This window comes from Scyliorhinus canicula, chromosome 3, assembly GCF_902713615.1.
Source record: "Scyliorhinus canicula chromosome 3, sScyCan1.1, whole genome shotgun sequence".
Lineage (NCBI taxonomy): Eukaryota > Metazoa > Chordata > Chondrichthyes > Carcharhiniformes > Scyliorhinidae > Scyliorhinus > Scyliorhinus canicula.
The window spans coordinates 218,674,943-218,699,548 of NC_052148.1; the positions used below are offsets into that span (position 1 = coordinate 218,674,943).

Here is a 24,606-nt window from a genome sequence, read left to right on the forward strand (position 1 = left end):
CTGGCAAATCCCCACAATTGACCCTCTCAACTCCAGCAGGGTTAGGCCCTGGACCCTCAAGAGTCTTACTGGCACATTTCTCCTGGCATTTCCCCAAACCCCCCACCCCCAATTCTTGCATTAGGTGATAGGGTAATTGAGTGGATGCATGGGACCATCGTCTGCAACCTCATGGAGCACCTCAAAGGCACCCACTCTCGTGATCTAGAAGAGACTGTGTGATGCCAGATTTCACTATGAAGCCTTGTACAGGAGTTCGCATCAGTGCATCCTTGTGATATTAACTTTTGTATGAGCATTGGGGTTCAGGGACTCCACCGATTTTGATGAAATTTAGCTCTTCAAATTTCATTGATACAGTTAACTTGTTAATGAGGAGTTAGGTAGCATTTCAGGAAAATGACTGCCTCTTGTGGCAGACAAGGCACAGCTGATTAGAGTGAAGCCTGCAATTAGCAGGACAAATTCAGACCTTAAGGGCATCCTCATTCTCCCAGTACACAGCCCAACACACTAATTCCTGATGGTCAAACTTCCCAGACAAATGGAATTGAAATTCCATAAAGCTTAACCCATTTGTCCTCATAGTACTGCCTGAGTGTGGGCTTCTACTCACATTGCAGTTGTGCTACCAAAAGTGAGAGGGTCTTCATTCCTCATGAGACAGAGATTCAACCCATTCCTGAATCTCCCATTTTGTCCTTGCAGCCTGGCTGCTCATGGGACCCCACCCAAGAACCTCACTGTCGCCCTCTATGCAAATCCTCTATTTTAACTTCCCCCAGACCCTCTAAAAGCAAAGGGCACCCTAAAATGAATGGAAGATAAAGCCTACCAGCAACCCCTCCTCGCAAGATTGAGAGACTGAACCGAAATCCCGGCCCCGAGTTGAACTTATCTGTGTCCCCCAAGTCCTCTCCGATGCATTCGGAGCATTGAACACCCTGCAGAATCATGGCTGCCTAGGTGTATGCCTCCAATATCCTCTTTGGAGGTGAGGCTGCCAGGCTCATGTTTATGTAGATCTGTTGTAAAAGACACTAGCATATTTCCCAGCACTCAGTGAATATTCCATAAGCGTGTAAAGGAGTCAGCACTCGCTAATGAATTAAAATGAGGGGGGGAGGTAAGAATTGCAAATCCCAATCATACCATAGATAATCGCATTTGTCGATTCTCCCTGGGTTTTGAGCACAAACCGTGTTTCACACAAACGGAGAGTGCAGACTCAAAATCGCCCCCAATGAGTATGCCGAGTTTTCATGCATTGTGCCTATTTGCAACCGTTTGAGAAAGTTCTTCGAATTAATCTCATTTATGACACAAATGCACTAGTATGCACATTTTAAAAGTTAGTAACATGAAAAAAAAATTTACTAAGAAGTTGTCTAATGTACACTAATAAAACTAGTAAATGTTTCTAACGTAACTAAATTCTGTGGATGCTGGAGATCTAAAGTTAAATGCAGAAAATACTGTAAAAACTCAGTAGGTCTGGCAACATCTATGGAGAGAGAAACAGAGTTAACAGTTTGATTCCAATATGACTTCAGAACCCTGTGAATGATTTTACCTGGATTTTAAAAGTCATTTTCAATCATTTGAAATCAGGTTACTCACAGGCGTGAACTTGCCACTTTTTAAAAAAATGTTTATTTGTTGTGATAATCCCATTTCACCTGCATTAATAAAACTGTAATAATAAACAAAAAATGCTCAGTTCTTTGTCCCTCAGCAGAATCTCCCCCCCCCCCCCCCAAACTTGCTGCTGCCTGTATGCACCATGACACTTGGTTCTGAGCCTGCACCCTCACTTCAAACAACTCGGAGAATTGTCCCTCACCTTCTGCAATACAACTTCCTCGATGTCAACCTCTTGCGGATTGCCACTCTCAATGGAATCACCCACATTGATATTCCAAAGCTCCTGTCTTGCCAACCGGGCCAATGGTAGGGCAGCACGGTGGCGCAGTGGGTTAGCCCTGCTGCCTCACCGCGCCAAGGTCCCGGGGGGGGGGGGGGGGGGGGTGGTGGTATGTGTCTGCGCAGTTTTCCTTGCGAGGCTGGGTCTGAGTTTTCCAAATAGTTACTGTGGAGTTGTGAGTGTTCTTTTCCCTTCCAATCCTTTCAGACCACCTGGGTAAAACTGGCAGAAGCATCCGAAGGTAGCGATTTAAATTGCTTCGGTCGGGACAGTTCCCAGTGCAATTGTCCAGAGGAAGTTAGCACGGGGGGAAGAGTCTTTTTCCTCGGATGGTGATGACCAACACGAGGGGACATAGCTTTAAATAGAGGGGTGGTAGATATAGGACAGATGTCAGAGGCAGCTTCTTTACTCAGAGAGTAGTAGGGGTGTGGAACGCCCTGCCTGCAACAGTAGTAGACTCGCCAAATTTAAGGGCATTTAAGTGGTCACTGGATAGACATATGGATGAAAATGGAATAGTGTAGGTCAGATAGGCTTCAGAGGGTTTCACGGGTCGGCGTAATATCGAGGGCCGAAGGGCCCGCACTGCGCTGTAATGTTCTATGTATGTGCAATTGCTGGGTAAACCCAGCACATCATTGGTATATCCCCTAAATGCCATGCAGGGGAACCAGGAAATTATTACTCACCTGAGGAAGGAGCAGTGCTCCGCAAGCTAGTGATTTGAAACAAACCTGTTGGACTTTAACCTGGTGTTGTAAGACTCCTTACTGTGCTCACCCCAGTCCAACACCGGCATCTCCACATCAGGAAATTATAGACTGGGTCCTGAACTTCTGGATTGCAACTAGAAAAAAAACCTCAACAAAATACACCCACCTCTCCCTTTAAATTTTCCCGTCTTTTTTTACGTCCCCGTTATTTAGACCTCCAGTCAATCAACATGCTAGTAAAAATTCTGAAAACGGGTGTAAACAGAAAAGGACATCTCTCCACCCCTGCCCCTCCTGGCTGCGCCCTCAATGACTGGTTTAGCTGTGAGGAGGGCGATTCCCAGAGCGCGTGCAGGCGGGCGGCTTGTTCTAGCCACGCGTTGCCACCAGGGGGATTACTGGGCGGGGAGCTGCAGCGCCTCTGCGGCCCGGAGGAGGAACCACAACAGAGGGGTGGGCGGGACTACACGTTGACGGTCGCCGGACGTGGGCTGCCGGAAGAGCCTGCGCGCCGGTGATGGGCGGGCGCGCGCGCTGGGGTCCTGAGCTCTCGCTGCTGCTGCTGCTGCTCCTGTCCCTCTTGCCTTGTCCCTGGTGCTGAGTTTATTTAAAGTCCTCCGCCGCTGTTGAAGCCGGCCGCATGGGTGGGCTTGTCCTATGGATGTGGGCTTGCACTTCCTTCTAGCCCAGTGCCCTGCCGCTGAGCGAAGAGCATGTGCCATGGGGAATTGCTGGACTCAGTGTCTTCGGTTGTTTAGGAAAGAGGCCAACAGGATCCAGCGAGGTGGAGGGTGAGACTCTTTGAATCATTGTTCTGAACGCAGCTAATTCAGCTCTCGGGGGCGGGTTGAAATGAATGAGCAAGGTATGGAGCAATGGTCGTTTAATAGTTAAATTGTTGCCTGCACGTCTGGCTAATTATTAGCATTTTTAGTTCCACTGATCAGGCATTGAAAGGTGTGCTGTTGGTTGAAACTACTTATTTATTTTCTTTTTTAAAAAAATGCAGTTTTTATACTTTGTCACCGAGGTCCTTGTGTTTTGAAGAGCTGAATATTTGCCATGCCATACCTACAGGGAGGGGTGCAGCTTTCTCCTTAACCTCCCATCATTAAAACAGCTCTCTGCTTCAGTACAGCATGTCACTTTTTAACAACAAATATCTTCCCATCAACTCACTTTGGAAATTTACACGAACTAAAGTAAAAGAGGTCCTGTGTAAGTATCCAATTTACACCAGATAACGTTTAAAAACCAAAAAGAAAATGATCCTCCTGTACCCATTGATCAGTGGCTATAGAATAAATGATTTATTAAAATGTGGAGACATTTTTAAAGCAGTTCTTAGATACGTTTTGAGAGGTTACTGTGTGATTCATATTCAGGAGACTACAATGACACAGTGTAATTGCCAGTCCAGTGAGAAGTAAGTTGAAAAAATGTTTCAATGTGTCAGTTATCAAGTTTCTATGCAGTCCACTTTTTCTTATGGGAAGGAGGTGGGGACTAGAATTTTTTTCACAAGAATAACAATGGGGAGGGTTACACCTTATTTTTTTCATAATTGGAGGCAAGAATATTGGTCTAATTGTCTAGCTGAGCCCTGTTTGTCCCCTCCCCCAAAAAAGCTGAGTTTGTAAAGATCAATATAAATGATCAAACCTCTGGTATTATTTAACTCATTAGGTATTTGAGACCATTTATCTTTTTACTGTGTACAATGGTTATGATTTGTATTGCTACTCTGGACAGTGTAAGAGTGCAATCTTGGCAATGGCATCACCGTGGACTCGTATGCCATACGATTTCTGCATCATTTCATCAATCCATTAAATGGTTGCACTTTTGCTCTAATTGGATAATTTTATGTCCAGCGGTTCAGTGATGCAATTACCAAAGAAAGGAACATCTGACCCATTCTCTCTCTCTCTCTCTCTCATCGGCAATATTAATTGTCCCTAGATTTGGTGTCACTGATTAGTTATAGAATAAACCATAATCTGTACTACTGTATCTTCCTGAATGATGCTCTGTACCATGCCATATTCCATATGAGTCAATCCTTGAAAACGCTACCTAGTATGACCAGGAATGTTCTGTGTGTAGTCATCCTCGCAAGAAACATAACACTGTGAACTTGCGATTGAGAGGTTTACATATGGAGGAGGAGAATTTAAGCATGTTAATCTGTTATATTTTAGTCTGGATCTCTGAGGTAAAGGTTGATTTAGTTGTATTTTTAATGCAACTAATGATAGGATAAGACAGAAGAGCTGATTTGGGTCTTTGAGCCTCTTCACCTTCCTCTAATAACCTGTATTCCTTAATTCCTCTAGTACTTAAAAATCTATTGAACTCTATCTTGAATATACTTTTGGGGTAAAGTATTTCAAAGATTTTGAACAAGGGGGTGGCGCAGTGGTGCCTTACGGTTTGATCCCAGCCCCAGGCCACTGAATGCGTAGTTTGCATATTCTGCCCATGTCTGTGTAGGTGTCATCCCCACAACCCAAAGATGTGCAGTGTAGGTGGATTGACCACATTAAATTGGCCCTTAATTGGAAACATTTTTTAAAATACATTTTGCGTGGCGAAGTTTCTTCTCATCTCAGTTCTAAATGGGAAACATCTTATTCTTTTTTAAAAGGTATTTTTATTAAAGTTTTGCAGAATTTTTCATAATAAAACAGTAGTAACAATAATAATAAAACAAACTAGAGTGAACATTAACTTAGTGCAAAAAGAGAATATACAATAACAATTAAATAGACATTACCCCACGTGACCCAGTCTTCCCACAGCATCCCAATTAAGCACTCTCGCCCCCCCCCCCCCCCCGCCCCGCCCCAGCCCTACGGATTGCTGCTGCTGACATTTTAATTTTTCCCGAGAAAGTCGACAAACAGCTGCCACCTCCGAGAGAACCCTAGCGTAGACCCTCATAAGGCAAACTTTATTTTCTCGAGGCTGAGAAACCCAGCCATGTTGTTAACCCAAGTCTCTACACCCGGGGGCTTCAAGACCCTCCATATTAATAAAATCCATCTCCGGACTACTAGGGAGGCAAAGGCCAAGACATCGGCCTCTTTCGCCCCCTGAACTCCCAGGTCCTCTGACACTCCAAAGATCGCTATCTCTGGACTCAGCACCACCTGTGTGTTAAGCACCTTGGACATTGCCCTTGCGAACCCTTGCCAGAACTCTCTGAGCTCTGGGCATGCCCAAAACATGTGGACATGGTTTGCAGGGCTGCCTTTGCACCTCATACAACTGTCTTCTACCCCAAAAAACGTGCTCATTCTCGCTGCCGTCATGTGTGCCCGGTGGATCACCTTAAATTGAATTAGACTGAGCCTGGCATGTTGAGGAGGAATTAACCCTGCCCAAGACCTCTGCCCAGAAACATCTTATTCTAAGACCATGAGCCTGTGTTCTAGACCCTCCCTGCCAAGGGATAAAATTTCTCTGCATCTATCATGTCAAACCCCTTAAGAATTTTGTGTTTCATTCCTCTAAACCCCAGGGAATATAGACCTTGTCCATGTAGTCTCTTCTTATAGACCAATCCCCTCATTCCAAGAAGCAGCCTAGTGAATCTTTGTTGCATTTCCTTTAAGACAAGTATATCCTTCCTTGGATAAGGAGAACAAAACTGCGCACCGTACTTCAGGTGTGGCCTCACCAATGCCCTGTATAACCAGAGCAGTACACCATTTACTCTTGTGCTTCATCCCTTTTACTCTAGTGCTCGATCCCTTTTATTAAAAAAACTAATGTACCGTTTACCTTTTTAAAAATAAATTTTGAGTACCTAATTCATTTTTCCAATTAAGGGACAATTTAGTATGGCAAATCCACCTGTGGCCAATCCACCTACCCTGCACATCTTTGGGTTGTGGAGTTTTGTCCTTCACTGATAGAGGGATGGAGTTTAAGACTAGGGAGGTTATGCTGCAACTGTATAAGGTGGTAGTGAGGCCATACCTGGAGTATGTGTTCATTTTGGTCTCCTTACCTGAGAAAGGACATACTGGCGCTGGAGGATATGCAGAGGAGATTCATTAGGTTAATCCCAGAGTTGAAGGGGTTGGATTAGGAGGAGAGGTTGAGTAGACTGGGACTGTACTTGTTGGAATTTAGAAGGATGCAGGCTGGGATCTTTTAGAAACATATACATTTATGAAGGGAATAGATAGGATAGATGCAGGGAGGTTGTTTCCACTGGAGGGTGAAAGCAGATCGAGGGGGCATAGCCTCAAAATAAGGGGAAATATCATAGATTATACAGTGCAGAAGGAGGCCATTCGGCCCATCGAGTCTGCACCGGCTCTTGGAAAGAGCACCCGACCCAAGGTCAACACCTCCACCCTATCCCCATAACCCAGTAACCCCACCCAACACTAAGGGCAATTTTGGACACTAAGAGCAATTTATCACGGCCAATCCACCTAACCTGCACATCTTTGGACTGTGGGAGGAAACTGGAGCACCCGGAGGAAACCCACGCACACACGGGGAGGATGGGGGCCTCACGGTAGCATGGTGGTTAGCATCAATGCTTCACAGCTCCAGGGTCCCAGGTTCGATTCCCGGCTGGGTCACTGTCTGTGTGGAGTCTGCACGCCCTCCCCGTGTGTGCGTGGGTTTCCTCCGGGTGCTCCGGTTTCCTCCCACAGTCCAAAGATGTGTGGGTTAGGTGGATTGGCCATGCTAAATTGCCCGTAGTGTAAGGTTAATGGGGGGATTGTTGGGTTACGGGTATACGGGTTACGTGGGTTTAAGTGGGGTGATCATTGCTCGGCACAACATCGAGGGCCGAAGGGCCTGTTCTGTGCTGTACTGTTCTATGTGCAGACCCCGCACAGACAGTGACCCAAGCCGGAATCGAACCTGGGACCCTGGAGCTGTGAAGCAATTGTGCTATCTACAGTGCTACCTGAGGACTGCAACCTGGGACTGAGTTTAGGAGGAACGTCTTCATCCAAAGGGTTGTGAATCTATGGAATTCCCTGCCCAGCAAAACAGTTGAGGCTCCTTCATTAAATGTTTTCAAGATAAAGATAGATAGTTTTTTGAAGAATAAAGCAATAAAGGGTTATGGTGTTCGGGTGCTTTCTAATCTACATCAATTGGGCAACAAAACCAAATCCTTAAAAAGTTGACACCACTAAAGCCAGAAAAGCAGTAGAGGCAAACCATGTAATGTAATGTTCAGTGGAGCTGAGTTCACAAAAGATCAGCCATGATCTCATTGAATGGTGGAGCAGGCGCGAAGGGCTACATGGCCTACTCCTGCTCCTAATTCTTATGTGGGGGCAAAACCCACGCAGACACGGGGAGAATGTGCAAACTCCCACAAGGACAGTGACCCAGGGCGGAATCGAACCTGGGACCTCGATGCTGTGAGGCAGCAGTGCTAACCACTGCACCACCGTCCAGCCCTGTACTATTTACCTTTCTAATTGCATGCTGTACTGCATGTTAACTTTGTGGTAAATGTGCAAGGACAACCAAATCCCTCAGAATGCAAACATTTTCCAGTCTCTCACCATTCAAAAAATATATCACTTTATTATTTTAACTAAAGTTCATAGGCATCCAAGGTACAATGTAGATTTGAATGAGAAGTTGTTTTTAAAAATGTGGGAATCAGCGTACTTATAAAAGGTTTAATGTTGTTTGGACTCGCAAGGCCCCAGTGCTTGGTGTTAATAGGATCCACATCAGTTGAAGTCAAAACTAAGGGACAGAACTGTCCCTTGCTTGAGAGAATTTATTGACTTTGTTCAGTGTCAACATTCCTCACCCCATACCCAGTGTACAATTTATTCCTTACTTGTATGTGTTCAAGTACCCATCACCAGTTTACCTTAGCAATGTAATGATGTCAACCAACGGTATCAATGTATTGACAAGACATTGACATTTGGGCCCTGCTTTCTAATCTACATCAATTGGGCAACAAAACCAAATCCTTAAAAAGTTGATACCATTAAAGCCAGAAAGGCAGTAGAGGCAAACAATGTAATAAAATATTCTGTTCAAGAAGGTAAATTAGATTTAACGCCAACATTTTAAAATGTATTACATTGGTTTGGAAAAAGTATACACCTTAAAAAAAAAATACAATGAGTGGTGCTTAATTGAAGATGAAGGGAGTTTGACTCTGAGAAAGGCAATGCTTCCTAATATGTAACCTAGTTCTGATTTTGCAATTCACACTTATCTACCCCACACGTGCCCTATAACCTATCAACCTAGTTGCTTGTCCCCTTGGATTAAATCTAATCTTTCATTCTTTTAAAGCCCTCAATAAAATCTCTGTCGTCTACAATTTTCTGAAGTGCAAAGTTCCTACTCTCTTAGTTTATCCTGGTAAGAAAACATTAGATTTGATATTGGTCAAGTGACCTTTCCTCCGAAACCTTTTTGGAATCCTTAGTATCATCCAGCACATGCAGGCTCCAAACATGGCACAGTATTTTAGGTGTGCCCTTCCCAAGCCCTTTTACAGACTAGCTGGAGAGTGATTGTATGTAATCACACTGTCAGTACATTCTAACCAATATTCCCGTTAATTTTTCTTTGTTAGGCATGATTTTTTATTGTGATGGTCATTGAAAGATAAACATTGTCAAGCACACAAGTGACAATATAATTATTCTTTGAAATAGGGCTACTGGATCTTTTGTGCCCATCTGAGCAGGTCTCGGTTTAAGGTCTCATCTGAAAATGGGACTTCAAACAGTAGGTCACCCTCACAATTGCACTGGAGTGTCAGCCTAGATTTATTTCAGGGGCTTAAATGTCCCTAATGACTCTACTCCACCACCTCTGCTGGCAGCCTAGATTTACTTCAGGTGCTTGTGCATGTGGTGTGTTCATGGATTGCTGCGCAGCTTTGAAGGAGCTACTTTAAGGTGTTCTAACACCGTGTATATTTTTGCTATTTTCTTGCAACATTGGTAACGGACTTTCAATAACTTATGCACTGTAGCTCCCAGATCCTTCTCCTATACAGAAGCTAGGAATGGTGAACATTTGCTTGGAATTGTCCATGGCCAAGTGCATGGCACTACATTTATTTATATTAAAATGCATTTGGCAGATAATGGTCCACTTATAGATGTCAGTTGGGGCTCAGTTGTTTGAACTCTTGCCTCTGAGTCAGAAGGTTGTGGGTTCAAGTCCCCATGCCAGCCCTGAAGTAAATCTAGGCTGATACTCCAGTGGAGTACTGACGGATGACCCACTGTCTGAGGTCCTGTTTTCAGATTAGACCTTAAACTGAAACCCACTTATATTGGCGTACAAGATCCATTGGCCCTCTTTAAACGAATCAATCACCATTGCAATAAAAGATTATCTGGTCACTATCACATCATTGTTTATGGAAACTTCATGTGTACAAATTGACTGCCATTTCCTACTTTACGAAGTGGCTGCACTTCACAAGTTCTTCATTGGCTGTGAAGTGCTTTGGGATGTCCTGTGGGAGATGTTGTATGAATGCAAGTTTGCCACTCTTTCTTTCTTTCTATTTCTGCCTGAAATCTTTTTTTCATATAATGTCGGTGTACCCCCACATATCCTTTTTCATTCGTGAGCATTTGGACATTTCCTTCGATGACTTCTTCCAGATCGTTGCAGTAAAAGAGTAAGCTCTAATTTTCGAGAAAAATATACAATTCAATTCAACACCTCCTCCATGATAATCCTCAATACTGGGGCCCCACAAGATTGCATACTTAGCCTCCCTGTACACACATGATTGTGTGCAAAGTTTGGCTCCAACTCCATCTACAAGTTTGCTGATGACATGACCGTAGTGGGTCAGATCTTGAACAACGATGAGTCAGAGTATAGGAGGGAGATAGAGCACCTATAATAATCTTTATTGTCCCAAGTAGGCTTACATTAACACTGCAATGAAGTTACTGTGAAAAGCCCCTAGTTGCTACATTCTGGCGCCTATTAGGGTTTACTGAGGGAGAATTCAGAATGTCCAAATTACCCAACAGCACGTTTTGTGGGAGAAAACCGGAGCACCCAGAGAAACCCACGCAGACACGGGGAGAACATGCAGATTCCACACAGACAGTGACCCATGCCGAGAATCGAACCTGGGACTCTGGTGCTGTGAAGCAACAGTGCTACCCACGTGCTACTGAGTGATGTAACAACAATTTCTTCCTCAATGTCACAAAAGTAAGGAGCTGGTCATTGACTTCAGGAAGCAAAGTATCATACACACCCCTGTCTGCATCAATGGTGCAGAGGTGAAGATGGTTGACAGCTTCAAATTCCTAGGTGTGCACATCAGTGATCTGTCCTGATCCAGCCATGTCGACGGTACAACCAAGAAAGCATAATAGTGTCTATATTTCCTCGGAAAACTAAAGGAATTCAACTCTTACCAATTTTTATAGATGAACCATAGAAAGCATCCTATCTGGCTGCATCACAGCCTGGTATGGCAACTGCTCGGCCCAAGACCATAAGAAAATACAGAGTCGTGACCACAGCCCAGTCCATCACGCAAAACCGCCTCCCAACCATTGACTCTGTCTACACCTCCCGCTGCCTTGGGAAAACAGGCAGCATAATCAAAGATCCCTCACCTGACTTATTCACTCTTCCAACTTCTTCCATTGGGTAGGAGATACAAAAGTCTGAGAACATGCACTAACAGGTTCAAAAACAGCTTCTTTCCCACTGATACCAGACTCCTGAACATCGCGCACCTTCTCTACTGAGTAGTACTGCACTCCGTATGTTCAGCCGTTGCCTGTGCCTATTTATTTACATTGTGTATTTATGTATGTCCTATGATTTTTTAATGTATGGAATGATCTGTCTGGACTGTACGCAGCACAATACTTTTCACTGTATCTTGGTACACGTGGCAAAACAAATCTAATCCAATAATTCAAAACCGAGGAAAAGCCAAAATGATGCAGATGCTGGAAATTTGAAATAAAAACAGAAATGCTGGAAATACTCGGGCTTCGCTACATCTGTGGGTGAGAGACACAAGTGTTAACATTTTAAGTCGGTGACCTTTCATGAGATGAAAGAAAAAACATATTGCATTTGAACAGTAGTTTGTCACATTCTCAGGCTATCTTATAGCTCTTACCTTCAAAGTATACTTACAACTGTTATGTATGTGAATGGGCAGGCCATTTCATAACCATCCTAAAGGGGCAAATGGGTCTGGTCTTTGGTTTGCAGTGCCCATCAGAAATATGGCACGTCCAACAATGCGGCACTCCCTCAGTGTTGCTCTGAAGCTTCAGCCTAGATTAAGTTTTCAAGTCTCTAAAGTGGGACTTGATTCCATAATTTCTGAGATAGCTATCACTGATTCAAAGCCGACACCTTAGTAATTGAATAAGATAAAGCCAGTGGAATCGTTCACCAAGACAGATGTTTAATTACAAGTGTCTTCTCACAGGCATATTTTCCAGGTTACATGAAGTATTGTTTTGAGGTGCTATTCCCAAAATGTGGTTTAAAGTATAGGTAAGAAATCAGTATTTTACTGTTATCTACTGACATTTGAAATTCTGCTTAATTTTTGCTTATAAAGACTGATTCATGATCTGTAGCCAAGGCTTGGAGTCAGTCAATGTTGCTTATCAGTTGAAGAGACTAGTAGAGTACTTGCTACTTCATATTTTAACAACAGCTTGTGTTTATATACACCTTTAATGTAATAAAATGTCCTAGGGCACTTCATTTTGCAAAACAAAATTTAATATCTGAACGACAAAAGCCTTGGGTCATATGACCAAAAGCTTGGTCAAAGAGATGGGTATTAAACAGTGCCTTAACGGACAAAAGTGAGATTGAGCGACAGTGGTGTAGGGACGTAATGCAAGAGCTTGGGGCTGAGGTAACTGAAGCCATAGCCACCAGCCGTGGAGCAGTTATCATTAAGATTTTCTATTAAATTTTATGAGTGTAAGTGGTTGGGGAGCTGCACTATTGACTCCTTTGCACATAACGAGGTGCACTGATACAGCATTTTACCACAATAAGGCATCCCAAAGTACATCCTTGATAGTCTGACAAAAATGAATAGAAACCCAAAAGAAAACATTAGCATTGTTGACAAAAGTAAGCTTTGAGCAGTTTCTTTCAAACGAGAGGGGTGAACATGTTTGGGATGGGATTTCCAGAGGACAGAGCCTTGGCTGCTGAGGGCATGGTTGCCGGTGGTGAACTGATGAAAATCAAGGATGGCAAGAGGGTAGAATTGGAGGAATGAAGCAACCTCTGATGATTGATGATGGGCTGGAGCAGTTGACGGGAGGGGTCCGATGCATTGGGGTGTTGCAATCAATCCTTTCCTGGACTGGCAGCCAATGTAGGTCCTACTTTGGTTGATATAAGTTGTGGTGCCTATGGGTATAAGTCTTTGTACTGAGCACAAATCAAGGTTCTTGGGAGTAGCTGACATGCAAGATCTGTTGGTTGGATTGGTGACATCAAAATTCTCTTGCACGTTACGGACAGTGGAGAGAGGCAAACTGAACTCCTTTATTTTCATCACTATCTGTAAGCAGAGGTGTTTTGATATTTAAATAGACTACAGTGTGTTTCCCAAACCCTCTGTTTGTAAAGCCATTTTTAAAGTGACTGGCAGCAAACTCCCTTTAGCGTTAAATCAGAAGTATGTTCATTCATATATTCAAACCTGGGGGACTATATACACATGCAAGCACACTAGAAAGTGATAGGAAAGAAATGAATTTTGCAACCAAGAATAACTTAAAATAGGAAAAAAAATATGGATATTAAATCATGCAAATATTACATTCCAGAATGTCAAGAGTGCAGTGTGGGTTTCTGCACATAGGAGTTAAAGTTCAGGCGGGTTCAGCCAGCTGACAGTGGAGTTGACAAATTCCTTCAAAGTTGATGATAATGCAGCAAGATGAGCTTGGTATACAGTGAATTGGTCTGCTCTACAGGTAATGGTAGGAATCTTCCAGTGAATCAAGCTTTGAGGAGGCTTAGACTTGAGGCAGGTCTTGTTGTCAGCCTCGAGTCCTGTTTTGGTGTTGACAGGCTGGATGGTCACTGCAGATTGTCCTGGGAGTACAGGAATGTAACATCAACTTTCCAAAGGCCAAAGGAGCATACGTCAATGTGATATTGCCAATTGATGAATCTATTTCAGATTTTTAAAAAGCTGTTTCTTTGTCTCTGGTCAAAATCCATTGTTCTATTTAGGAGAGGAACTTCAGAGGCACTCTCTTTGTTGTAGGTCCAGGCTGTCTGCTGCTCTCTTGTTTCATTAATTGTAATGGGTCCACACAATGATGAGTGTGAGATTCCACAACAATGAGATTTGAGTATTTTTAAATAATCAGAAAGTAAGGTTTGATTTAAAGAGTTTATGATCTTTTTCATGTCTTAAGGACATGTCAGCATGAAAATAGGCTGTTCAATTTTTAATCTAAGAAAATTGCTGGAAACGAACGGCAGTATTTCAGAATGAATACAAAGTTGTGAAAGTCATAGATCGCAAGCTTTAAATTAGCATGTGGAGCAGAAGAACAAAGGATGTTTAGTGTAGAGGTAGCCTCAGTGTCAGGAGAAGAAAAGGTTGGATTTGATTGAAAGCTGAAAATTGAGTGGAGCTTTAAGGAGGAGAAGTAAGTGTGTGAAGAGAAATAGGTATCTGAAACTGTGAATCGAGGATGTGCACAAGCAACTAGTGGAAGTGGAAAGGGAGAAGCGTACAAATGTTCAGGATAGAATCAAAACCTGTGACAAATGCATCTTAGCGAATGATGGCTGGGAAGGTCTAGCCCATGATCTAATTAAGAAAATACTTAGTGCATTTACTCTTATCATGAAGCTCAAAATAGATACATTTTTACAAATGTTGAGCTGTTGATAAGGCATTGTAAGTGGGATTGTAGAATCTGGGCGGAAAACTGGTCATTACTCAGTTTGTCATAACATTCAAGGCTATGGGCCAAGTGCTGGCAAATGGGATGAAGTAGGCATGTCTCTTGTGGAATCAGATTATGAATGAAATGGAGATTAGCTCTAAAACCTACTTCCCAATCGGTCATGTAAATAGAAAAAAAGTTGGAATCTTGTTGGTCACCTCAACACAATTTTACCAATTTAGTCCTGTAAAGTAATGTTGCCATAGCAACGTGACACAAGCAGTCAATGTGGTGGAATAGCTGTAGCCTCAACTAATCTGTCCAAAGGATCACAGGGATGTAGCTTAGAAGGAAAGGCAAAGACAAACCGATGTAAGAGGAAGCAAAGCAAATAATAAGAACAACAGGAAGCGGAACCGAGTCATTTGTCGAATACCAGTTCGTTGCAACGTTTGAGGACAGGATCAAGCACAATATTAATGCAAAATTTGTTCTTTCTATGTGATTATAGCATTTTCTGTCTGAAGGATTTGATGGTTTGATTACATTTTTATTGCAATAGTAAATGCCTTTAATCATGTGCAGAGTTGACCCGTTTAAATTCACAACAATTAAGAGGAGGCACCCAGCAATTAAATAGAATAGTTTACCTCATGAATGAAGAGGCCATCTGAACTTGGGTTATGCAATGCTTCAAGACTAATAAGATGACATCTATTGTAAAATCATTTGCAACATATGAGCACATAGCAGCAGAAGAAACCTTTTTTAAAAGCCTGGAAACTGCAGCTGTAAAAAGTACATTCCTAACATGTCCTATCAGCTCCGTCTCTCGAGACATGATTGGAAAATGCCATAAAAATTAGTAAGAGCATTACATTCAACTAGTTATCTCTACTCCATTTTCGCAAATAGCCATTTTCACAAATCATGAAGCTAACTGTTGCATCGGCTGCTGTGTAGAAATAAATTCTTCGTCTAAAATTTGCTGGAGTGGGACATCCAGTCTTTTAGATTCTGTTCTTTTCCTTTCAGTTCTTTATTTTTTTTACACTGCAAGTGCAAGCGAATAAGTAGGACGAGAGCAAGAGGGAATCCAAGACCTTGGTAAATGAGACCAATAGTGTATTTCTAACCAATAAGATTTAAGGATTGAAAAATAAATAATGCAATGAGAAGGAGCATGAATCAAGAGTGAGTTCAATGTCAAATCGGGTACAAAAAGGGAATTAAAAAGGGGAAGAAATATTGCGTTGAGAGAGAGCAAATCAAAGCCCGAAGGCCAAACAACTTTGTCATTTTTAAAACATGAAGTTTGGCATTATTAACATTGCACTACTTCAAGGAATGAAACGCCACAATTTAAATTGTTCACTTTTTGGGCCTGGTGAGTTGACTAGCAGCCATTAATCAGCAGTTACCACATCATTAAAAGATTATTTGCATTATTAATTACTTGGTCATAAGTTTGATGCAGCAAATTCATAAAACTCTTGGGGAAGATGAGGTGCTAGATGCCATTGTCCGAATAGCAATTTATGACAATTTGAAATTCATGCAATATGTCGTCCTTGTCACTGGTTACTGACTAATTTGTATCGTAATGTTCACATGTCGTTACTTTCTGGACAAATTGCAGCCCATTGTTTCACTTCTATATCATTAGCAATAAGTATGCAGTGTGTATCGAAATGAAACAAAGTTCAGCAGTATTCATTGAGTGCAAAGTAAAACTATACCACGTACTTTAACTGTAACATCTAAGTGGTAGTAAGATGTGAAAATGACCAAGATACTATTGTATCAAAAAAATGCCCTCGAGTTACACATAGAAAACGATGATAGTTTATGAATGTACTGCTGTATGGAGAGGTACAGACATGTGTTTCTGATTTCAGATGGGACATTGTTGACAGTGTAGTTATCTCTCCCCCTCATTGATAACTATGCCAGCCATCTCTCCTACACTTTGATGTGTTCTGATTGTTTTGACAAGCAGGATAGTTTTTTTTTTTTATAAATGTTTTTATTCAGTTTTCATATTTTATATTGAACAAATTACAAATTGTTAGGAGAAAAAAAAACAACAAACAAACACGCAAAAATTAACATACATATTTACAGGTAAGCATCTTCGTAGTAGTAACTGTGCCCGCCCCCCCCCCCCCCCCCCCCCCCCCCCCCAACATGTTTATTTAGTTTGGTTTTGGGCCTTAGCTAGCCATCGAACCCCCGTACCGAACCTGTAGCCCCTCCCGCTACCTTCCCCCGACTATTCTTCCTCTTGTACATTGGCCACAAATAGGTCCCGGAACAGTTGCATGAATGGCTCCCACGTTCTGTGGAAGCCGTCGTCCGACCCTCGGATGGCAAATTTGATTTTCTCCATTTGGAGAGATTCCGAGAGGTCGGACAGCCAATCCGCAGCTCTGGGCGGTGCTGCTGACCGCCAGCCAAACAGGATTCTACGGCGGGCGATCAGGGAGGCAAAGGCAAGGGCGTCCGCCCTCCTCCCCAGGAATAGATCTGGCTGTTCTGAAACCCCGAAGACCGCCACTATCGGGCATGGCTCCACCCTCACTCCCACCACTTTGGACATAACCTCGAAGAAGGCTGTCCAGTACTCCACGAGTCTGGGGCAAGACCAGAACATGTGGGCGTGGTTGGCCGGGCCTCTTTGGCACCGTTCACATCTGTCTTCCACCTCCGGGAAGAACCTACTCATACGGGTTCTTGTTAAGTGGGCTCTATGTACCACTTTTAGTTGCGTCAGGCTGAGCCTTGCGCACGTGGAGGTGGAGTTGACCCTATGCAGTGCTTCGCTCCAGAGTCCCCACCCTATCTCCATCCCCAGGTCGTCCTCCCATTTCCTTCTTGTTGCGTCCAGTACGGTGTCGTCCCTATCTACCAGTCGGTCATACATGTCACTACAGTTCCCTTTCTCTAGGATACTTGCGTCCAGTAGGTCTTCCAGTAGTGTCTGTCGTGGCGGTTGTGGGTACGTCCTTGTCTCCTTTCGTAGGAAGTTTTTGAGCTGCAGGTACCGTAGCTCGTTCCCCCCAGCTAGCTGAAACTTCTCTGTCAGTTCGTCCAGTGTTGCGATCCTGTCGTCCGTGTATAGGTCCCTGACTGTCAGTGTCCCCCCGTCCTGCCTCCACCTTTTGAAGGTGGCGTCAGTCAGTGCTGGTGTGAACCTATGGTTGTTGCAGATGGGAGCCCTGTTCGACATTTTGGTCAGGCCAAGTTGCTGCCGCAGTTGGTTCCAGGATTGGAGGGTGGCTGTCACCACTGGGCTGCTGGAGTGTTTTTTGGGTGGGGATGGGAGTGCTGCCGTGGCGAGGGCCCGGAGGGAGGTTCCCATGCAGGAGGCCTCCTCCGCACGCACCCACTCAGCCTCTGGCTCCTGGATCCATCCCCTTACTCGCTCGGCTGTTGCTGCCCAGTGGTAGAATTGTAGATTCGGGAGGGCTAGCCCTCCCCTGGTTTTTGTTTTTTGTAAGACCTTCTTTGGGATCCTAGCATTTTTACCCCCCCATACGAACGCCATGATGAGTTTGTCCAGCGCTTTGAAAAAGGCCTTGGGGATGTAGATCGGAATGGATCTAAACAGGAAGAGGAACCTGGGCAGTACGTTCATTTTGATCGTCTGAACTCTCCCCGCGAGGGAGAGCGGGAGTGTGTTCCATCTTTGCAGGTCCTTTTTAACTTCCTCCGTCAGGCTGGTGAGGTTCCATTTGTGGATCCCTTTCCAGTCATGGGCTATTTGGATCCCCAGGTAGCGGAATTTATGTCGGGCTTGATTGAACGGCAGCCCCTTTAGTGCTGCCCCCCCCCCCCCTTGCGGGTGTACTGGGAAGATCTCACTTTTGCTCATGTTGAGTTTGTAGCCCGAGAAGGCTCCAAACTCTTTCAGGAGCGCGATGATTCCGTCCATGCTGCTTTGTGGGTCCGAGATATAGAGGAGCAGATCATCCGCATAGAGTGAGACTCTGTGCTCTCTACCTCCCCTTCGGATCCCCCTCCAATTTTTTGCTGCCCTGAGCGCGATTGCTAGCGGTTCAATTGCTAGTGCGAACAGCAGCGGGGACAGTGGGCATCCTTGTCTGGTGCCCCTGTGCAGCTGGAAGTATTGGGAGTTGGTATTGTTGGTCTGTACACTCGCCATGGGTGCGTTGTACAGGAGCTTTACCCAAGCGGTGAACCCTGTTCCAAGCCCGAACCGCTCCAGTACCTCTATGAGGTATTTCCACTCGACTCTGTCGAAGGCCTTTTCTGCGTCCAGGGAGACGATCACCTCTTGTGTTCTCTCCCCGGAGGGGGTCATTATCACGTTCAGCAGGCGCCTGATGTTCGCGGTAAGCTGTCTACCTTTGACAAAGCCCGTCTGGTCCTCTGTGACCACCTCAGGTACACAGTCTTCTAGCCTCTTGGCTAGGATTTTGGCCAGTATTTTGGCGTCTGCATTCAGCAGAGATATGGGTCTGTATGACCCACATTCCGTTGGGTCTTTGTCTTTCTTAGGTATCAGCGAGATTGAGGCCTGTGCTAACGTGGGTGGCAATGTGCCCCTAGCTAGCGAGTCTGTGAACATCTCCCGCAGGTGCGGGGCCAGCGCTGTCGCAAATTTTTTGTAGAAGTCCGCCGGGAATCCGTCCGGTCCCGGCGCCTTCCCCGCCTGCATGGAGCTAATGCTGTCCATGATCTCTCCCAGTGCTAGTGGTGCTTCCAGATCCCGTTTTCTGCCCTCTCCCACAACTGGTATGTCCAGTCCGTCAAGAAACCGGTTCATCCCAGCCTTCCCCGTTGGGGGCTCTGAGGTGTACAGCTCTTGGTAGAAGGCCTTGAAGGTTTTGTTAATCCTCTCTGGTTCTGTTTCCAACGTGCCTCTGGTATCTCTGATTTGCGCAATTTCTCTGCTGGCTGCCTGCTTTCTCAGCTGGTGGGCCAACAGGCGGCTGGCTTTGTCTCCGTGTTCGTATAGGGCCCCGCGTGCCTGGCGGAGTTGGTGTACTGCTTTCCTGGTGGAGAGCAGGTCAAAGTTCCTTTGTAATTCTTTCCTCTCCGCCAGGAGTTCTACGGTCGGGGCCTCGGAGTATTTATGGTCTACCTCCAGTATGGAGTCGACCAGCTTCTGCCTAGCCACCCTTTCCTCCCTATCTCTTTGCGCTTTGTAGGCTATGATTTCCCCTCTTAGTACGGCCTTAAGCGCTTCCCAGAACGTGGAGGGTGAGACCTCCCCGTTTTGGTTGATCTCAGTGTACTCCGCTATGGCCCGCGCTATCCTTTCGCTGAAGGCCTTGTCAGCTAGTAAGGCACCGTCCAACCTCCATTTGGGGCGCTGGGCCCTTCCCGTCTCTAGCCGCACATCCATGTAGTGTGGGGCGTGGTCTGATATCACAATTGCGGAGTATTCCACCTTGTCTATCTCTGGAAGCACCGTTTTCCCCACCACAAAGAAGTCAATTCTGGTGTACACGTTGTGTACTGGGGAGAAGAAAGAGAATTCTTTCTCCCCCGGGTGGGCGAATCTCCAGGGGTCTACTGCTCCCATCTGCTCCATATAGTGACTGAGTTCCCTTGCCATGTTTGAGGTTTTCCCCGTTCTGGGGTTTGATCTGTCCGTCGTTGGGTCCTGTACACAGTTGAAGTCCCCCCCCATGATTAGTCGGTGCGTCGCTATGTCCGGGATTTCTGCCATGGTCTTTTGGATGAAGCTCGTGTCGTCCCAGTTGGGCGCATACACGTTAACTAGGACTACCGGCGCCCCATCCAGGGCCCCGCTGACCATGACATACCGTCCCCCTGGGTCCGTAACCGTCTTTGTCGCCCTAAACATTGTCCTCTTGCCAATCAGGATCGCCACCCCCCTGGCCCTTGCCCCATAACAGGAATGATAGGTTTGTCCCACCCAGCCCTTTCTTACCCGCAGTTGGTCCTGCTCCCTCAAGTGCGTCTCTTGGAGGAAGACTATGTCGGCCCTCATGTTTCTAAGGTGGGTGAGGACTCTAGATCTCTTCACTGGGCCATTAAGTCCCCTTACGTTCCAGGTGACTATTCTGGTGGGGGGCTTCTGCCCCCTTGCTCCTGTGGGGTTAACCATATTTGTCCGGTGGACGCGCCCCTGCCCTCTGGGGTTTCCCTTTGTTAGGGGGCCGTCCAGGATGTCCACTATCACTGCTCTCCCCATGCGGTCGGGTCCCTGCGCTCCGGGGTTCCCCCTTGTCCCGGGGACACCCGCCATGGCCGTCCACTGTGTGTCCGCCACGCGGGTAGCCCCCTGCACTCCGGGGGGCCCCTTCACCCACAGACCGTACTGGGTGGGTGTTTGCAGCAGTTCCCTGTTTCGAGCCCTTGTCTGTGGCACTTTGTGGCCCTATTCCCTTTCTGGCCTCTTTTGTCCCTTCGTCCCTGCATTTCCCCTCCCTGGTCTCTCGCCCCCCGAGTGCCCCCCCCCCCCGCTCTATCCCTTTCGGGGATACCCCTGTGTACCCCTCCATTGCCCCTCTCTCCCCCATTCCTGTCCCCATTTGCTCTCCCACCTTTGATGGGTGATCCCCCCCCTCCCCTGCCTGGCGCCTTCCCCCCTGTTGGGGGTGCGCTGCGGCCCTGCTCTGTTGCGCGCCCCCTTCGCTAGCTTTCCTGCTAGCACGGTGGCTCCCCGCTCGGAGGTTGCTGTCCCCCTTCCCCTCTCCCCTCTCCAGTACTCCCGTTCCCTCGTGCCGGGGCCTGGCCTCCCACCTGGAGCGGGCCCTTGGGCATTGGGTTGTTTTTCCTGGGTGCTCCTGCCAGGGGGGAGGGGGCTGGCTTTGCCTCGCCCCTCCCCACCCCCCCGTCGGCATGACGTATCTCCTTGCCATGGGCCCCTCGTCCCTACTTCCCATGGCGTTTTTCCAGCCCGTGCTCCTCAACGAATCTATTCGCCTCGGCAGGGGCTGTAAAGAAATATTCCTTGTGTTGGTATGTGACCCAGAGTTTTGCTGGGTACAGCATACCAAAACGTACTTTGTTCTTATAGAGAGCTGCTTTCGCTCTGTTGAACTCCGCCCGTCTCTTAGCTATGTCCGCTCCAAAATCCTCGTAGATTCTGATGGCGTGCCCGTCCCAATTGCAGGCTCTATTCTCCTTGGCCCAGCGCAGGATTGTCTCCCTATCCCGGTACCGGTGCAGTCTGGCTATAACTGCTCTCGGTTTTTCCCCTTCCTTGGGCTTCGGGCGCAGTGACCGATGAGCTCTGTCCATTTCCGGTGGGGTGGGAAAAGTTTCCCGCCCCACCAAGGAGCCCAGCATCGCAGCCACGAATGTTGTGGGATTTCTACCCTCTATCCCCTCTGGCAGGCCCACTATCTTAATGTTTTGCCTTCTCGAGTTGATCTCCTGGTCGTCTACCCTGCCCTTCAGGCTCCCCTGTGTTGCACTCAGTTTCGCCATTTCCCTCTCCAGGGACATGACCCGGTCGCTCACGTCAGTCGCTGCCTTCTCCAGCTCTTTAATGGTTGCCCCGTGGGCTTCCAGTATCTTCCCTTGGGCATCCACTTTCTCCTCCATTCTGGTCAGAGCCTGCTGCACCCCTGACATGGCCCTGGTCATTGCTGCCTGTGCTGCGGCCTCTGTGTCTGCTTTTAACTCTGCCTTGATTGCCTGCAGCTGCTCCCTCACCACCTCTGCAATGGCTTCCTTCCAATTCACGCCCCCCTCTAACCCCAGGGGAGAGGTTGCCCGCCCGTCCAGCCCTTTTGGATGCGGCGATACATTCTTCCCGCTGCTTCGCGTGTTGACTCGTTCGCCCAAGCTGGTTTGCCCTTTGCCCCGTCCACCTCCGGTGCCCCCTTTCTCTTGGGTCCCTTCTGGCATTTTTTTCTCCCCCTTCCCCTTCATCGTTTCTTCTCTCCTTGTTCTTCTTTTCCCCCTTTTCCGCACCCTATTTTAATTTTATTTATATATATATAAAAATATATGTATATATTTTTTTTTTAAAAATGAAAAATTTATTTCCCCCCTTCTTTCCTTTACCCCTTTATTTCACCCCTTTTCTCTTTACCAGTTTTCTTTTGGGTTTTTATTTTAAAAAAAGGAACAGAAATATAAGTCTCTTTTTTCTTTTGTTTTCTCTCTCCACTCGCCCAGGAGAGAGAGAGAGAGTCCCCCTTTGTCCTTGCCACGTGGTGGTCACTGCAGTTGGGGGGAGGGGGAGGGGCGAGTGGGGCTGCTGGTTGGGGGGTTGGGGGGGGGGGGGTTTGTGTCCCCGCTGCTGGTTTGGGGGGGGGGGGGGGGGGGGGGTTGGTGTCCTCGCTGCTGGTTGGGGGGGGGGGGAGTTGGTGTCCCCGCTGCTGATTGGGGGGGGGAAGGTGGTGTCCCGCTGCTGGTTTGGGGGGGGGAAGAGGGCCCGCCGCTACCGCACCGTTCCCGGCCCGCGTGGGGGGGGGGGGGGGGGGGGGGAGAGAGGGGTTGGACCTGCCGCTGCTGGGCCTCCCTGTCGCCGTCGCTCCTCGCCTCCGCCTTCCGCCGCCGCCCGCTCCTCCTCAGCTGCCGCCCGCTCCTCCTCCGCTTCTCCTCCGCTGCCGCCCGCCGCTGCCGCCCGCCGCTCCTCCGTTGTCGCCCGCTCCTCCGCCGTTGCCGCCCGCTCCTCCTCCGCCGTTGCCGCCCGCTCCTCCTCCGCCGTCCGGCCTCGAAAATGCTTAAGTTGATTTCCGACAAGCAGGATAGTTAAAGTCCTGGAGGCACGTCACTGCCCACCAGCCCTGGACGTGCCCACCTGCTATAAGGTGTAAACTGTGGTGTAGTTGACAAAGTCCACATGTGTAATTATGACGTATATGTCTAATTAAGAATATTCCTGAGAAGTAACCAGCACTTGATGCCCATGTGGTTCTAACATTTGGAAAGCAGGAGGCGAATCCTCACTTCTGATTTTCTTGCTGCCTGTTTGTAATGGTTAAGAAATTGGGAACTAATGTTCAGAGCACACTGAAGTAATCGAGGTTTATTGATGACCCAGTTTGCTGTACCCTGCAGCTCGATTGCCAGCTGATTGTTGTCACAGCTAAATTTCCTTTGTTACCTTGAAATGTTCTTTTTTATTTAATTCTGGTAGCTCAATTTTGTATTTGCCTCTTCATAAGTTGAAACTACCAGTTGTAAAAGATATTCAGTTGTAAAATAACAGTGGAAACAAGCATTGTGATGAGCTACTGAATTAATATTGATTATTTCACGGAGTTCCACAGAGCAATTGGTGAGCTTCTGACTGTTCTGTTTATCAGCATGAAACCGTTTCTGGTTTAGTTAAACCAGAAAATTCCTCGATCTGATTGGACTATTTGAGTAAGTGCAATATTACAAATTCTACTGTCGCTTTGTTGGTTCTGAAATATAGATCATCTCCAGTGTTATACTTCAGCTACAGTATTGCTTCCTATTTTGCACACTAGGAATAAGAAAAAGCAGAGTTCTGCCAAACTACATATTGCTATGCATTTTTTGAAAATGATTTTGAATAGTGCTTAGGGTTACTCTTCTAATGAAAGGTCATCAACCCGAGACTTTCTGGAAGTTGTCAATTCTGGACTCTGCTCTGATTGATTTTGTCAAATCAAATTAGAAAATGAATTTTATACCTACATCATCTATACTTGTTTTTTTATATAATCACCGGAAATAGATGTACTTTACTAGAATTCATTATGTGTAGCACTGTTGCTTCACAGCTCCAGGGTCCCAGGTTCGATTCCCGCTTGGGTCACACTCTATGCGGAGTCTGCACGTTCTCCCCGTGTCTGTGCGAGTTTCCTCCAGTGCTCCGGTTTCCTCCCACAAGTCCCGAAAGATGTGCTGTTGAGGTAGTTTGGACATTCTGAATTCTCCCTCTGTGTACCCGAACAGGCGCCGGAATGTGGCGACTAGGGGCTTTTCACAGACATTTCATTGCAGAGTTAATGTAAGCCTACTTCTAACAATAAATACTATTGTATTTTTATTAATTTGAGAAATTATTTTTGCTGTGTCGTAATTTCTCCTGTCTGGCCCTTAAACACTTCCTCTGTAATCCTGAGTTTATCCA

General features: G+C 46.2%; 1 protein-coding gene across 2 annotated transcripts in view; it reads left to right on the plus strand.

Moving 5' to 3' along the window:
• The first annotated feature begins 3,146 nt into the window (after positions 1 to 3,146).
• The window catches only part of ap1ar (adaptor related protein complex 1 associated regulatory protein), a 136,363-nt gene continuing 114,903 nt past the window's right edge, over positions 3,147 to 24,606 (plus strand). Inside the window, exon 1 of one of the 2 annotated variants that reach the window (XM_038792171.1) lies at positions 3,147 to 3,431. In XM_038792171.1, coding sequence (XP_038648099.1) covers positions 3,298 to 3,431 — 134 coding nt within the window. In that variant the 5' untranslated portion in view covers positions 3,147 to 3,297. The remainder of the gene's footprint in view (positions 3,432 to 24,606) is intronic. The other variant, XM_038792170.1, reaches the window with a different exon arrangement.